This window comes from Schistocerca piceifrons, chromosome 1, assembly GCF_021461385.2.
Source record: "Schistocerca piceifrons isolate TAMUIC-IGC-003096 chromosome 1, iqSchPice1.1, whole genome shotgun sequence".
NCBI lineage: Eukaryota > Metazoa > Arthropoda > Insecta > Orthoptera > Acrididae > Schistocerca > Schistocerca piceifrons.
Window position 1 is genome coordinate 511604084 of NC_060138.1, and position 17531 is coordinate 511621614.

At 36.1% G+C, this 17531-nt stretch overlaps 2 protein-coding genes across 2 annotated transcripts in view; both read right to left on the reverse strand.

Annotated features, from left to right (window-relative positions):
• LOC124742726 (syntaxin-1B-like) overlaps positions 1 to 10427 on the reverse strand; it is a 70270-nt gene extending 59843 nt beyond the window's left edge. The window contains exon 1 of the mRNA XM_047248808.1: positions 10359 to 10427. Coding sequence (XP_047104764.1) covers positions 10359 to 10391 — 33 coding nt within the window. The 5' untranslated portion in view covers positions 10392 to 10427. The remainder of the gene's footprint in view (positions 1 to 10358) is intronic.
• Positions 10428 to 11762: 1335 nt separating this feature from the next.
• Positions 11763 to 17531, reverse strand: part of LOC124783406 (ankyrin repeat domain-containing protein 29-like) — a 610650-nt gene continuing 604881 nt past the window's right edge. Inside the window, exons 6-8 of the mRNA XM_047254018.1 lie at positions 16590 to 16787; positions 16240 to 16335; positions 11763 to 14480 (exon numbers count right to left, since the gene is read on the reverse strand). Coding sequence (XP_047109974.1) covers positions 14271 to 14480; positions 16240 to 16335; positions 16590 to 16787 — 504 coding nt within the window. The 3' untranslated portion in view covers positions 11763 to 14270. The remainder of the gene's footprint in view (positions 14481 to 16239; positions 16336 to 16589; positions 16788 to 17531) is intronic.

Consider the following 17531-nt stretch of genomic DNA (forward strand, 5'->3'; position numbering starts at 1 on the left):
GTTGCGCCACAAACTTCTCTTCTCCCCAATCCTATTCAATACTTCCTCATTAGTTATGTGATCTACCCATCTAATCTTCAGCATTCTTCTGTAGCACCACATTTCGAAAGCTTCTATTCTCTTCTTGTCCAAACTAGTTATCGTCCATGTTTCACTTCCATACATGGTTACACTCCATACAAATACTTTCACAAACGACTTTCTGACACTTAAACCTATACTTGATGTTAACAAATTTCTCTTCTTCAGAAACACTTTCCTTTCCATTGCCAGTCTATATTTTATATCCTCTCTACTTCCACAATCATCAGTTATTTTGCTCCCCAAATAGCAGAAATCCTTTACTACATTAAGTGTCTCATTTCCTAATCTAATTCCCTCAGCATCACCCGACTTAATTCGACTACATTCCATTATCCTTGTTTTGCTTTTGTTGAAGTTCATCTTATATCCTCCTTTCAAGACACTATCCATTCCGTTCAACTGCTCTTCCAAGTCCTTTGCTGTCTCTGACAGAATTACAATGTCATCGGCGAACCTTAAAGTTTTTATTTCTTCTCCATGGATTTTAATACCTACTCCGAATTTTTCTTTTGTTTCCTTTACTGCTTGTTCAATATCCAGATTGAACAACATCAGGGAGAGGCTACATCCCTGTCTCACTCCCATCTGAACCACTGCTTCCCTTTCATGTCCCTCGACTCTTATAACTGCCATCTGGTTTCTGTACAAATTGTAAATAGCTTTCCGCTCCCTGTATTTTACCCCTGCCACCTTCAGAATTTGAAAGAGAGTATTCCAGTCAACATTGTCAAAAGCTTTCTCTAAGTCTACAAATGCTAGGAATGTATGTTTGCCTTTCCTTAATCTAGCTTCTAAGATAAGTCATAGGGTCAGTATTGCCTCACGTGTTCCAATATTTCTACGGAATCCAAACTGATCTTCCCCGAGGTCGGCTTCTACTAGTTTTTCCATTCGTTTGTAAAGAATGTGTGTTAGTGTTTTGCAGCCATGACTTATTAAACTGATAGTTCGGTAATTTTTCACGTCTGTCAACACCTGATTTCTTTGTGATTGGAATTATTACTTTCTTCTTGAAGTCTGAAGGTATTTTGCCTGTATCATACATCTTGCTCACCAGATGGTAGAGTTTTGTCAGGACTGGCTCTCCCAAGGCTGTCAGTAGTTCTAATGGAATGTTGTCTACTCCAGGAGCCTTGTTGTGACTCAGGTCTTTCAGCGCTCTGTCAAACTCTTCACGCAGTATCGTATCTCCCATTTCATCTTCATCTACATCCTCTTCCATTTCCATAATATTGTCCTCAAGAACATCGCTCTTGTATAGACCCTCTATATACTCCTTCCACCTTTCTGCCTTCCCTTCTTTGCTTAGAACTGGGTTTCCATCTGAGCTCTTGATATTCATACAAGTGGCTCTCTTTTCTCCAAAGGTCTCTTTAATTTTCCTGTAGGCAGTATCTATCTTACCCCTAGTGAGATAAGCCTCTACATCCTTACATTTGTCCTCTAGCCATGCCTGCTTAGCCGTTTTGCACTTCCTGTCGATCTCATTTTTGAGACGTTTGTATTCCTTTTTGCCTGCTTCATGTACTGCATTTTTATATTTTCTCCTTTCATTAATTAAATTCAATATTTCTTCTGTTACCAAAGGATTTCTACTAGCCCTCGTCTTTTTACCTACTAGATCCTCTGCTGCCTTCACCACTTCATCCCTCAAAGCTACCCATTCTTCTTCTACTGTATTTCTTTCCCCCATTCTTGTCAATTGTTCCCTTATGCTCTCCCTGAAACTCTGTACAACCTCTGGTTTGGTCACTTTATCCAGGTCCCATCTCCTTAAATTCCCACCTTTTTTCAGTTTCTTCGGTTTTAATCTACAGTTCATAACCAATAGATTGTGGTCAGAATCCACGTCTGCCCCTGGAAATGTCTTACAATTTAAAACCTGGTTCCTAAATCTCTGTCTTACCATTATATAATCTATCTGATACCTTTTAGTATCTCCAGGATTCTTCCAGGTATACAACCTTCTTTCATGATTCTTGAACCAAGTGTTAGCTATGATTAAGTTATGCTCTGTGCAAAATTCAACAAGGCGGCTTCCTCTTTCATTTCTCCCCCCCAATCCATTTTCACCTACTATGTTTCCTTCTCTCCCTTTTCCTACTGACGAATTCCAGTCATCCATGACTATTAAGTTTTCGTCTCCCTTCACTGCCTGAGTAATTTCTTTTATCTCGTCGTACATTTCATCAACTTCTTCATCATCTGCAGAGCTAGTTGGCATATAAACTTGTACTACTGTAGTAGGCATGGGCTTTGTGTCTATCTTGGCCACAATAATGCGTTCACTATGCTGTTTGTAGTAGCTAACCCGCATTCCTATTTTTTTATTCATTATTAAACCTACTCCTGCATCACCCCTATTTGATTTTGTATTTATAACCCTGTAATCACCTGACCAAAAGTCTTGTTCCTCCTGCCACTGAACTTCACTAATTCCCACTATATCTAACTTTAACCTATCCATTTCCCTTTTTAAATTTTCTAACCTACCTGCCCGATTAAGGGATCTGACATTCCACGCTCCGATCCGTAGAACGCCAGTTTCCTTTCTCCTGATAACGACATCCTCTCGAGTAGTCCCCGCCCGGAGATCCGAATGGGGGACTATTTTACCTCCGGAATGTTTTACCCAAGAGGACGCCATCATCATTTAACCATACAGTAAAGCTGCATGTCCTCCGGAAAAATCACGGCCGTAGTTTCCCCTTGCTTTCAGCCGTTTGCATTACCAGCACAGCAAGGCCGTTTTGGTTAGTGTTACAAGGCCAGATCACTCAATCATTCAGACTGTTGCCCCTGCATCTACTGAAAAGGCTGCTGCCCCTCTTCAGGAACCACATGTTTGTCTAGCCTCTCAACAGATACCCCTCCGTTGTGGGGTATCTGTATCGCTGAGGCACGCAAGCCTCCCAACCAACGGCAAGGTCCATGGTTCATATATGCAAATATGTAACTGATATGTCAACAATATATAAAATATTGTTAAGATCTTATATTTAATGAACAAAGGCTTACATTGGGTTCTGTTGTCTTGTTTCATGGGAGTAAATTATCAGTTGCAGTTTAGAATTGAAGACAATAATACTTTTTCTGATTATATGCCATAATCATACACTATTTAAAGCATTCGAAGTGATAAATAATTTACATAAAAATGTATTTTCAAATATTTGAAAAATACTGACACCTTTACTCAATTTCTTTAGCTTTAATCAGGATTTCACAACCAATAGATTACAGAGTCCACATCTCTTCTGGAGAGGTTTCGCAGTTCAAAGTCCGATTTCTAAATGTTTATCTTGTTGATCTTGTAGTCGTTGATGTTATCATCAGTTTTGTTGCATCTCTCCATTTGCAAACTTCTGGAACCTACATCAATTTGAACCTGCTTACTGTAGTTGAGTCATGATCTCCCTCTAAGATTTTTGCTCCCAACATTTCCCTTCATTACCAAACCACAGGTGGGAATTTAAGGAGATGGGACCTGGATAAACTGAAAGAACCAGAGGTTGTACAGAGTTTCAGGGAGAGCATAAGGGAACAATTGACAGGACTGAGGGAAAGAAATACAGTAGAAGAAGAATGGGTAGCTTTGAGGGATGAAGTAGTGAAGGCAGCAGAGGATCAAGTAGGTAAAAAGACGAGGGCTAATAGAAATCCTTGGGTAACAGAAGAAATAGTGAATTTAATTGATGAAAGGAGAAAATATAAAAATGCAGTAAATGAAGCAGGCAAAAAGGAATACAAACGTCTCAAAAATGATATCGACAGGAAGTGCAAAATGGCTAAGCAGGGATGGCTAGAGGACAAATGTAAGGATGTAGAGGCTTGTCTCACTAGGGGTAAGATAGATACTGCCTACAGGAAAATTAGAGAGACCTTTGGAGAGAAGAGAACCACTTGTATGAATATCAAGAGCTCAGATGGCAACCCAGTTCTAAGCAAAGAAGGGAAGGCAGAAAGGTGGAAGGAGTATATAGAGGGTTTATATAAGGGCGATGTACTTGAGGACAATATTATGGAAATGGAAGAGGATGTAGATGAAGATGAAATGGGAGATAAGATACTGCGTGAAGCGTTTGACAGAGCACTGAAAGACCTGAGTCGAAACAAGGCCCCGGGAGTAGACAACATTCCATTAGAACTACTGATGGCCTCGGGAGAGCCAGTCATGACAAAACTTTACCATCTGGTGATCACGATGTATGAGACAGGCGAAATACCATCAGACTTCAAGAAGAATATAATAATTCCAATCCCAAAGAAAGCAGGTGTTGACAGATGTGAAAATTACCGAACTATCAGTTTAATAAGTCACAGCTGCAAAATACTAAAGCTAATTCTTTACAGACGAATGGAAAAACTGGTAGAAGCCGACCTCGGGGAAGATCAGTTTGGATTCCGTAGAAATGTTGGAACACGTGAGGCAATAATGACCTTACGACTTACCTGAGAAGAAAGATTAAGAAAAGGCAAACCTACGTTTCTAGCATTTGTAGACTTAGAGAAAGCTTTTGACAATGTTATCTGGAATACTCTCTTTCAAATTCTGAAGGTGGCAGGGGTAAAATACAGGGAGCGAAAGGCTATTTACAATTTGTACAGAAACCAGATGGCAGTTATAAGAGTCGAGGGGCATGAAAGGGAAGCAGTGGTTGGGAAAGGAGTGAGACAGGGTTGTAGCCTTTCCCCGATGTTATTCAATCTGTGTATTGAGCAAGCAGTAAAGGAAACAAAAGAAAAATTCGGAGTAGGTATTAAAATTCATGGAGAAGAAGTAAAAACTTTGAGGTTCGCCGATGACATTGTAATTCTGTCAGAGACAGCAAAGGACTTGAAAGAGCAGTTCAACGGAATGGACAGTGTCTTGAAAGGAGGATATAAGATGAACTTCAACAAAAGCAAAAAGAGGATAATGGAATGTAGTCAAATTAAGTCAGGTGATGCTGAGGGAATTAGATTAGGAAATGAGACACTGAAAGTAATAAAGGAGTTTTGCTATTTAGGGAGTAAAATAACCGATGATGGTCGAAGCAGGGAGGATATAAAATGTAGACTGGCAATGGCAAGAAAAGCATTTCTCAAGAAGAGAAACTTGTCGACATCGAGTATAGATTTAAGTGTCAGGAAGTCGTTTCTGAAAGTATTTGTATGGAGTGTAGCCATGTATGGAAGTGAAACATGGACGATAACTAGTTTGGACAAGAAGAGAATAGAAGCTTTCGAAATGTGGTGGTACAGAAGAATGCTGAAGATAAGGTGGGTAGATCACTTAACTAATGAGGAGGTATTGAGTAGGATTGGGGAGAAGAGGAGTTTGTGGCACAACTTGACTAGAAGAAGGGATCGGTTGGTAGGACATGTTTTGAGGCATCGAGGGATCACAAATTTAGCATTGGAGGGCACCGTGGAGGGTAAAAATCGTAGAGGGAGACCAAGAGATGAATACACTAAGCAGATTCAGAAGGATGTAGATTGCAGTAGGTACTGGGAGATGAAGAAGCTTGCACAGGATAGAGTAGCATGGAGAGCTGCATCAAACCAGTCTCAGGACTGAAGACCACAACAACAACAACTTACCAAACCACATCCCTTCATTACCAAATTGACTATTCCTTAATGCCTCAGGATGTGACCTATCAATCAATCCCACCTTTTTGTCAGTTTGTGTCATATCACCCCCCCCCCCCCCCAAATTTGATTCAGTACCTCCTCATTAGTTATTTGATGTACCCATTCAATCTTCGGCATTCTCCTGTAGCACCACAATTTTAAAGCTTGCATTCTTTTCTTTTCTGAACTGATTATCTTTCACATTTCACTTCCATGAGGTGCCTCACACAAATTCCTTCAAAAACGACTTCCTAACACTTAAACTTATGTTTTATGGTAACAAATTTCACTTTTTCTCTTCACAAGTCATCAGCTATTTTGTTGCTCAAATAGAAAAATTCATTGGCTACCTTCAGTGTCTCATTTCCCAATCTAATTCTGTCAACATCACCTAATTTAATACAACTACATTTGGTTACCCTTCCTTTACGTTTGTTGATGTTCGTTTATCTTATGATATATTTCTAGACCTGATCCTTTACTGTCTCTGACACATTTGAATATCACTGGCAAATCTCTAAATGTTGTATTTCTTGTCCTTGAATTTTAATTTCCTTCGAAATTTCTCCTTGGTTTCTTTTTCTGCTTGTTCAATGTACAGACTGAGTAACATTTGGAGAGGCTACAACTATGTCTCAATCCCTTCTCAACCACTGCTTCCTTCTCATGTACTTCAAATCTCATTTCGGTTACTTTGTTTGTGTATGTGAACAGTATTTGCAGCAAATATTTAACTCAAGTTTGATTTGAAAATTGTTGATTTGTAACTTGAAACACAGGGATGTTAAGAGTATAAATTTAAAAGAAACTACAGATTTAACATATAGCGCTAGAAAATGTCATTTCCTCAAAAAATGTGGAATTTTTAAAAAAAGGTGAAATTTTAAAAAAATTCGAAACAAAAATGTTTCAAACATCGCTTCAGTACTTCGATGAGCTTATATGAAACATGTTTCTGTTATTGCAAACAACTTTTGCACTTGTCGGTTATAACAGGAAACTCTTGTCTTTGATCATGATGAAGAATGTTGTACCGAGTACAAAATAACAACAATAATTATATTGATTTTTTTATGGTTGTGGATGTAAACTGTACTTGCATCAAAAGTAATTATTTTGGTTGGATAAAAGTGCAGAAGTTATGTGAGCAGTTAATTTTTGTTACTTCCACAATGCAGTTTGTATTTTGTAAGGATATAAAATACGCAGTGGGCTAACACTAAATGATGTGTGGTTCTGAAACTCCCTGGCAAATTAAAGCTGTGTGCTGGACCGAGACTCAGTCCGGCACACAGTTTTAATTTGCCAGGGAGTTTCATATCAGCACACACACTGCTGGAGAATGAAAATCTCATTCTGATGTGTGGTTCTAATTATGAGCAAAACAAACAAATAAAAAAAAACCAAAGAGAAATCTCAGCTCCTTGTACCTCTCTCAAATATGTATTTGTATTTCTCTCCCTACCAGTGTTACTAATATTACCAGTAATCATACCATTTACTGCACTATCTATGTACTGCACCAAAACTACGGAACTGTAGATTGGTAGAGCACAACTCTATATCTGAATAGTTTCTTTTATTTCATTATAATATATTTCAGTCTCTTTCATCATCTGCAGAACTAGTTGTCACATACTGCAGTAGATGTTACCTTTGTATCTATCATGGCTACTATAATGTGCTCACTGTGATGTTCATAGTTGCTTACTCATATTCCTTCTTTGTTATTCAGTATTAGACCTACCCCTGCATTAGCTCTATTTAATTTTTTGTTGATAACATTGAAATGACCTGACAAGAAGTTGTGATCTTCCTGCCACTGCGGTTCATAATCTCCCACTGCATCTAACTACAATCTCTTCTCTCTTTTTCTGTTTTTTACATCCCTGACCTACCTACCCAATTAAGAGATATAACATTCTGGCCCCATTGAATGCCAGGTTCTGTTTCCCTAATCACAACATCCTTCTGAGTAGCCCCCACCCGGAGATCCAAATTGTGGATATCTCTTACCTCTGGAATATTTTACCCGGAGTAGGCCATCATTGTTAAACCTAACAATAGCACTGAATGTCTACATAAAATGTAATTGTTGGCTGTATTTTCCCCTTGCTTTCAGCTCTCTGCTGTAACAGCACAACAAGGCCATGATAACTAATTTTATAAGGCCACAAGAGCCATTCATTTACACTGTTGTCCCTGCACTGCTGAGAAGGAACTATGTATTTGTTTTTCCTCTCCATAGATACTTTTCCATTAAGGTTGTATCTGCAATACAGCTTTCTATACCGTTGAGGCACACACGCCATTCCACCTTCGCGAGGTCAGTGGTTTATATGGGAACTTTCGATAATGGACCAAAACTTTATCTCGGTTTTTTATAAAGTATTTATTGATCATAAAAGACAAGCTGTATTAGGCTTTCACAATTGGGACAGTGCTAATCAAGTTACAAGTAATGTGAGCAAAAATTGACATGATCTTCAGTATTTTCTAGAAAATGGTGTTTCACAGTATGAGAGGATTGCAAATTTTTTCCTGGACAGAATATAAAGCCGTGTCTCCTGCTTTGTGTTCACTATTTGTTTTCTCATTTTTAAAGATTTTTATCTGTTTTATCCCCCTTGCATTCATCAACACTACCAAATGGTGAAAATAAATTTCTTCCTATGAACTTTTTCTCTGAAGTAGTAGTAATGAAATGTAATATAACCAACTTATCTTCTATATGTAACAAAGAATCATAATACAATAAAAACCAATCTCTCATTCAGAACTAAAATCCTCTTATTAAATAATATCAGCCTGAAAATTAAAACTTTCCTGCAGCTAAAATCCTTGATAGAAATTAAACTCTCTTTGAAAACTAAGATCCTCTTGAAAACTAGATTCTTCCTGTAAACTGAAATCTTTTTGGGATTCATCTTATTGAGAAGTTACTAAACTAGTGAAACTGGTTTATAAATACCAGGTTAAGATTTGCTACCTTTCATAAGAACTGAAGTCACCTTCAATGTTTTTACATTATTTTGCTGTGATGCAGTCAACATACATGTCATACATCACTTCAAGTTTTTAAATAAGTGGCAATATTTTGTACTCTGAGCAAACAAAGAAAGCAGCTTGAAGTGTTTGTTAAGATAGTGTCTTCATGGAGTTGTGAATGTTTCTGAACGTATATATGAAAAATATTATTTTACATGTTTGTCTTCATGAATATTTAAAATAATGATTACTGATCTGAAAATGATAGGAATGGTGAAGATTACAGAAGGTGTTAAACCTGAAATACCTCTCTATTTTGACCGAGGAATAAGTGATTTTAATTAATGGTTTAATCTACTACAACTAGATGAAGGAAAGTAATTAATTTTAATGTAATTAAAAATAGCTATAAATATGAAACATGGGACGTATTAAAGTTTAGTGTGGAATAACAGCACAAAATCCAGAGATATTTAGGTCTGCTCTCTATTATATGTCATCACTGGTTGTCTAAGTAGCTCAGCAAGCAACACAACTTTATAACAAGAAGTCATTATACATTCTTGTCCACTATTCTATCTGAAGTAGATGAAACTGTAACCTAATAAACAGAAATAATTGGTTGTTTGAATGTAGCTGTACACAGTTGATGAAAGAATTTTACAAAACGTAATGAAATATCACTGCTGTGTGCAATATAACACTACACAAACAGACTCTCACTCCCTCACAGTGTGTCAGGTTGTGGCAGTACAATATTTTCTTCTTCATTAACTTTCAACTGTTAGTATATTTAGTTTAAGATTTGGCACTAGTGATGAATTTACCCACTGTATCTACAGTATTGCGTCCTGTGACTGACAAGTCTGTTGCGCAAGTTTTATTTATTTGTGTCTGATGTGTGTTTGAGAATGTTATAATTACAAATAATTTGATATGAAAGGTAATAAATCATTTAACACCAAATGTTTGTGTCATCAACAGGCACAAAAACAAGACTGAGAATTTTGCTAGCTTTTAGAAGAATCCTTTTAATCACCAATCAGATCCAAAGAAATTCTGCCTGTTAGCATTGTAGTCATGAACTATATCCCCTTTAGTGACAAGATTTCCTTTTCATACTAGCTTCGCATGACCAGATTGCTAAAACAGCAAAGTAAATATATCAGTATTGGTGAGGACTTTGCACAGTAAAACTAACAGTAACTAAAAAAGAAATTTCTACTTTCCAAACCTTGCCTGATATTTAAAAAGAATCAAGTTTTAGCAGCAGAAGTATGAAGAAGACTGTCTTGCTGTCACATAAATGGAAATGAAAGAAGGTATTAACTTTTTGTTTTGAAATAAATCCAATTATAATTTCAAAGTTTCACAGTATTCACAAATAATGGTGGTGGTGCTGCTGCTGATGCCTATACCAAATTGACTAATTGGTGCAAAAGGCCGTATTTGTAACCACAACATTAATATAAAAAAAAAAATGAGAAAATGTGTTATGATTGTTTTGTTTTACAACTAATCTGAACTTAAGTTCAGCCTCAAAGCTTCTCCTTATATATGTGTCATAATTTTTTGGCAATAACATGAATGCAATCACAATAAATACAAGTTTGGCAATCTTACAAGTTGTATTAATTTCCACATGAAAACAGTGTGTGTTAAACACTCACAGATTTGAGATCTTTTATCCTGTCTTTCACCATGCTGCAGTGCACACATCAGGTGTGGCTATGATGAATAACATTCTTGTGGCTAAAGAGATAAAAACTTATCTTACCTGAACCAGATTAAATAGAATTATCTTCACCAGCTAAATGTGTTGCAGCAATGCCACTTCTACTGAATGTTAGCTAATGAAGTCTTTCTGTCAAACTGAATGGGGTTTTTGTTCTCTGTATTTGAAGCCTTCAAGTAATGCAAAGGTAGTGAATATTTATACAGATTTTACAATGAGTGTACCCTCCTGAAAAACTATAGTGTTGAGCAATTCCCTCATTTGTGACACACACTGGCCATAACAAGATATGTGAGCAAAGGATCCATTTCTTATAATTCACTTAATACCATTGTACTGTCACTGTAGTTTATAAATGAGGAAGGATAATAAGTTTCTGATCGTGAACAAGGGCAAGAGAGTGAAAGAGTGTTGAATGGGTTGTATGTTGTATCAAAATAGCAAAGAAAAACATGATTTTAAAAGTTGCTACTATATATAGATTCCAAAAATTTTGATTTGTTAGTCTCATGTTGTCAATACTATTAATTAATATAATTAGATGGGTACAGACATTTACAGTTTGGTGTGCATTTACAGAGCTAAATTGAGTCAAAAATTAATTGTTTGGATGTCAAATGTCTTGTCAGGAACATGACATGACCGAAATAGACAGTACTCATATGCAAGCAGTATTGATGGTTTTGTAGACTGTGTTTTTCATGCATATTAACCAATACTCAGAATAACAAGATTATTAAATTTTAATAAAAAAATAAATCTGAAGTATCTAGCAAATGAAATATTCGGTGTTTGAAATGTTTTATTGCAGCTTCCCTTTTCCCTGAAATTGAGTCTTGGCACAAACGTATCTTAATTCTTCATAAACAAATCCTTTGGTGTTTTTCACCTTATTTCTTAAACGATAGTTCTGACTTTTTAGAATAAATGAAGGGAATATTTGCACCATTTGTATTTAAAGAGGCTGCACATAAAAAAGATATAATCTTAAAAAATTATTGCTTGTTTGATTCATATTCTACTACTTCTCTTTCCTCAAACTGTTTCCATTTTGCAAATGTGTGATTTTGCATACCATGACTACACAATTTATATTTAAAAAAGTATGTAATTTCCCAAAATATAAATTATAGATACTCATTGATTACAATGGCAAGTTTCACATTTGCAATAGCTTCACAACTGTGATGATCATGAAACTTTTTTAAATTCTGTTTGTCATGCCCTTGTAATTAAAAAAAATACATTACATGTGTGAACTGATTGGATTACGCATACTGAGCACATTGATTAAAACAGATTTACAAGGAGTATGTAAAAAAACATCTGAACATGCACATTGTGTTATATATTTCAAAATTTAAGCATAACAATTTATTCAACTTCTGGTACTGATACACACAAATTCCAGTATTAACAAAATATTGAATACATTTGTAGCAACTTTCAACAGACTTACAATAATACTTACGTAATTTATTGTGTAACGTAATATCATAGGCAACAATTTCTTTTCTTGTGAGCGTCTTGGATTTATAAAGCATAATTGTAGGAAACCTGTGGCAGCCATCCCATTTATGCTACATAAAATTGGCCAAATGTCTTCACATCCCACATATGCACTTTCTCTGAGGATACACAGTAACATGAATAGAAATAATGTTAAATACTACTGTTAAAGTAATGGTAGGTAAAGAAAATCATAGTCAATGATGACTGAAGTTACAATGAAATACTGTCAAGAGTGTTTCATCTTTCAGAGCCAGCAACTGGCTCCAATGAAAAACTGGAAGAAAGGAGGAAAAGAATGGAGTGAGGGTAGGAAGTATAAGATCTAAAGAGTGATTGATTGCTAGGAAAGATACAGCAGTTGGAATGATGGCAAACAAATTAGTGAAACTATGGTACAATAGTTAACAGTATTAACTGACCAAGTATTTAACTGATTTTGCTTCTCATTCTGCAGTTTTTTCCCTTGTATATATCTGTTGATTCTGAGTTCCATACCAATTTTTCTATACCTAGTTGCCTTCCAATATTTTCTCCTTCAATATCCACTGTTGACAGATGTTATCAACAGTGATAATAGTAAATAAAAGAACAAAACCTTTCTTTCTGCTTCAACAGTGCTGCTCTTTATCTTAGTTTCATTGTAATCTTCTTCAAATTTATTCTTTATTTATTACAAAGGGGAAGCTCAGTATTCTTCACAGCTCCTGGAGAATCATTTTATTAATAAAAAACACATGGAAATTCATCTATTTTTCAAGATGATTTTCTGTGCCCAATAATGATGTAATATGTATAGAATATAATTAATAGAATGACTAAACTTCCCATCATAGAAATGGACATTAGTGAAACGCTAGTTTTCCAAACAGTTTCTCTTAACTGTAGACAGTGAATACACAATAATGTCACTCAAACATCACTCACTCATTTTGGCTATCTGGCAGAAATGCTCCTATAGCTCATGAGTTGGTACACATCTGATTCTTATTTTCAAACAAAAATAATAAAAAAAACTGCTGAATACTATTACCATCAGTGATTTTCAGCTTCTCCTCAATAATAATCATTTATTCATTGTATAAATAGCTACAGAAAAACCAATTTATTATTTTTCGATAAAGAGATATTGCTGTCAGTCCACTCTTGATTCAGTATAAGCCGAAAAATAAATTCCTTCAAATTTCTGTTTTCTCTGAAGGTCATTTTATAATCTCCAGCTGCACAGAGCAATGTGACTTACTGCCTGACATGTCTGATGCATCAATGCATTAAGGTAATAAATGTTCACAATAAAATCTCTCTATTTAATGTAATGATTAACAAACAGGTTAATCATTACAATGATAGGTACTCATTTAACAAAATATAACTAGTATTTACAGTTCCAGTTCAACAAATTAATTTATACATTCTGCCAATACTGATTAACACACTTTCTTAAAATTCTATTTGAATTTACAAAAATTGAACATGTTAAAAAATATACATGTCTGACTCCACATTACTTGCTAGTTATGCGTACAAATGAGATTCTCTTTCTCACTTACTGACAGTAAAGTTCAGCATTTAATATCATTTTTCAAGGTACTACAAACTTTCCCTTCCCTGAAATGCTGAGTACAGAGATTCATTATATGATCATGCCTAGTTACATACTTAGGAGCTAATGCTCTGGTCTCAACTGATAAAAGATTTGTGATAATTGCAATGTTGTTGTAAATAGTAAGCACTGATGCTTGACCACTGGTTCAGTCTGTACACAATTAACAACTGGCTTAGGCTGTACACAACTAACAAAATAAAGTGAAGTTCTTTGATGAACAAACAAGTTCCATGACACACAGGTCAAGTGTTTCATATCTCTTCTGGTGATCTCAAAATGTACTTATTGATACTAACAAAAAAGTTTCAAAATATCCAGTAACTGCATTCCACTGTATTCCAAAAATAACTGTTTATGATAGACTTTTGAAGTTTTATTTTTACATCAAAATAAATAGGCAAAATGGAATTCAAGTAAGTACTGAGCATATATTACAAACTGTAGATGATTTCAGCTTTTTTTCCATACAAAATAAAAATTAAAAACTAGTAAATGGAATGCTGTAATGCTGAGCTATGTTGAAAATTGTTATTAATTTTTAGCAGTCTATTACTGTACTGTTCCTGGTTCATCAGTAATCCGGAATTACAATGCAGCAAAAAACTTAAGTGGAACAGCTCCCAAAAATCGAAGTACCAGTGTTAAATTTTCCAGTTTCATATCCTTAGAGACCTAGGCATGTCAAATCCTTCACCAAATTGACGTTGCTCTATTTGTGCTCAGAGCAGACTATCATTGCGCAGGAGTAGCTGCGCCATTGGCACTTGCCCAACGACTGGACAAGTACTCCACAACAGAAGTGTGCTTAGCTTCTTTTGCGAGTTGCAGGGGTGTTGCACCTTCTTGGTTATGTAGGTTGGGATCTGCACCTGCTGCTAGCAGCTGTTTCACTACTGCCACCTGACCAAAGAGTGCTGCTGCATGCAGAGCACTCTCTCCATTCTGAAAATAAAAATTAACATACTGTAAAGGAAAGCAAGAACACCTCTATGAACATTAGATCCGGCTGTAAAGCCTTGTCACCGACAAAATATTTGAAAAATTATAATGAAGTTGTCAGAATAACCCACCAGAAGTTGGGACAACAGAATCAGTTTATGGGAGACCTCCATATTACAAAAACATCCTCTCAGAAAATAAATATTCAAAATTTGCTGGAACACAGTGTAATCTATACTACTATATAACAACAAGTCACTGTTTAATAGTGGTACCAAAACTCTTGAAAAGATCTTGGCTGAGTCATTTAAAATTTTTACACAATGCTCCAATAAATACTTGGATGTACATACTTTTTAAATATATAATATATGGGATTAGCCTAAATGATTTATTGGGTTTCAAAGCACTGTAAATTGGCAAATAGGTGACATGCGAAAAGATACACTCACCAAGTTTGAAAAGCCCACCTCATGGCTCACTTGCATACTAGATGATTGGCCTTTAACAGCACTCTTATAGTTGGTGTCAGAAGAGAAGAGTATTTGTGTGTAAGAATATCAACTGAGAGGATTCAGTGTGCATTCATAAACCAATATGGAAAAGCTGCACTGATCAGCAGAGCATTTTGCATTTGTTTCGCCAGTTTCATGATACTGCTTGTCTGTGTCAACAGAAAAGCACGGGGTGACCATTTGCCTCAGAAGAAACCATCAAGCACAGGAGACAGAACTTTGTGTGCAGCCCACAAAAATCAACCATTTGTACAAGCTGTGAACTGGGCATTCCATAGAAAACAGCTTGGAATGCTTTGCAGTGGCATTTGCATTTTTATCCTACTGTTTGCAACCGTTACAACATCTGCCTCCAAAAGTTTCTGTCCATTGATACGAGTTTTCTATCAGAGTGCAACAAGCTTGGGAAGATCAGGATGACTTTGTGGCTGTAAGGATGCTACAACTAAAGATGTGAGTAACAAGTGTGCACTAGATCAACAGTGTTTCAACAGAATGATCACAATTTTCTTTATGGTAATAAAATTAATGATGTAGAAGAGCACAGTATTACAGTACAAAATGAGTGAAAGATGACTGTCATTGAATTAATAACCACAGAGGAGATGGCATTCAGTTATGTGGAGCATCAACGAAATGCATACACAATGGAAGTTCTGATATTTTGTTGAAGACAATGTTGGCAGCAAAGAAACACCATTCAGTCAACAAGCAGTCACAGTGAAGTTTTCTTTCTTATAGCATTTGAATATCTTTTTAATAAATGCTACATGTATAATTAAATTCATAGTCAGAAACCATCATTCTACTAATACAATGTACACAATCTTCCTTGTTTTACTCTATTTTTTAACTTATTTTGTTGTATCTGATTCTTTACCCCCCCCCCCCCCACTCTCTCTCTCTCTCTCTCTCTCTCTCTCTCTCTCTCTCTCTCTCTCTCTCTCTCTGTCTGTCTGTCTGTCTGTCTGTGTGTGTGTGTGTGTGTGTGTGTGTGTGTGTGTGTGTGTGTGTGTGTGTGTGTGTGTGTGTGTGTGTGTTTTGGGGAGGGGGGGGGGGGCGGCATGTACGTGCATACGTGTGTGTTTATAAACACTTATATGTATTTATTACACACATGTGTATAGTAAAACCCCATCATAATATTGTTTAACTGGTAATATCTCTTGTCAAAATTTGTGACTGAAATATCATTTGTGTATTTGAGTACAACAGAAAATAGACTTTTTTATTATCAATGTACTTACAGGAAGAAGTCCAAGATTTGGTTTGAATTTAAGGAGTTCTTCTATTACAGCTGTATGGCCCTTATGAGCAGCTTTGAACAATGGTGTAGCCCCATCCTGAAATCAAGATGACAATAAATATGTAACTTATCCTCTTGTAGCAGAATACACTAAATTTAAATGTAAAAACACTAATTAGTGACACTGTCATATTTATTTTAAAATTTCATATGATCATACACTTGATAGAGACTTTATGTCTTCAGTTTATGTCATGTTATTCTAATAAACAGACTAATTTCACTTTGGTACATAAGATAAATAATATATCTTCTTATACAATAAAACTGTGGTGAGATTATGAAACTCACATGTCGTGTAGCATCAACTTTAGCCCCCACTTTTAGAAGTTGCCGCACAATATGATCGTGACCCATTTGTGCGGCTATCCATAGTGGAGTAGCACCATCAGTGCGCCTTGGCTCTGGATCAGCTCCTTGAGTCAAAAGGAAGAGCAGCACTTTTAAGTGACCATTCTGGGCAGCAATGAATAGTGGTGTTGCCCTGTCCTGAGAATAAAAAGAAAGTTTCCTCAGTTAATTCATGCTATGGCACAAATTTTGCATGAAGGAACTCTGCTGTTTCAGGTTCAACCATAAGAAATATATTGCCACCCTCCATCAAAAATAGCAGCTATAAAGTGTATGACATTCACCTCCCTCAAGTAATAAAGTCATTTTTTCCACTTTTCCAGTTTTAAATATGAGCCAGTATCTTACTATATGTTAATGATGCTTTAATTTTTAAAAAATTAGCATTTCTCCTAGTGCTATGAAACACACACACACACACACACACACACAAAGATACAAAGATGATATAACTTACCAAACGAAAGCGCTCGCATGTTGTTAGGGACAGGTATACACTTGCGCGCGCACACACACACACACACACACACACACACACACACACACACACACACACACACGTGTGTGTGTGTGTGTGTGTGTGTGTGTGTGTGTGTGTGTGTGTGTGTGTGTGTGTGTGTGAGAGAGAGAGAGAGAGAGAGAGAGAGAGAGAGAGAGAGAGAGAGAGAGAGAGAGAGAAAGACTAATCAACGGTGGTGAATATCAGAGTAATTTATGGCTAATTCATTTGCTGACATTATCAGTTGCCCAATCTACAATCAATCAACAATCATGGCAAATAGTGTGCACACGCACAAGTAAATGAGCAAAACTATGAGCACGTTGTGAGAATAAGAAACTAATTTAGAAAGTGCAACCTTTCCGCAGTGTTTTATTTTTCTG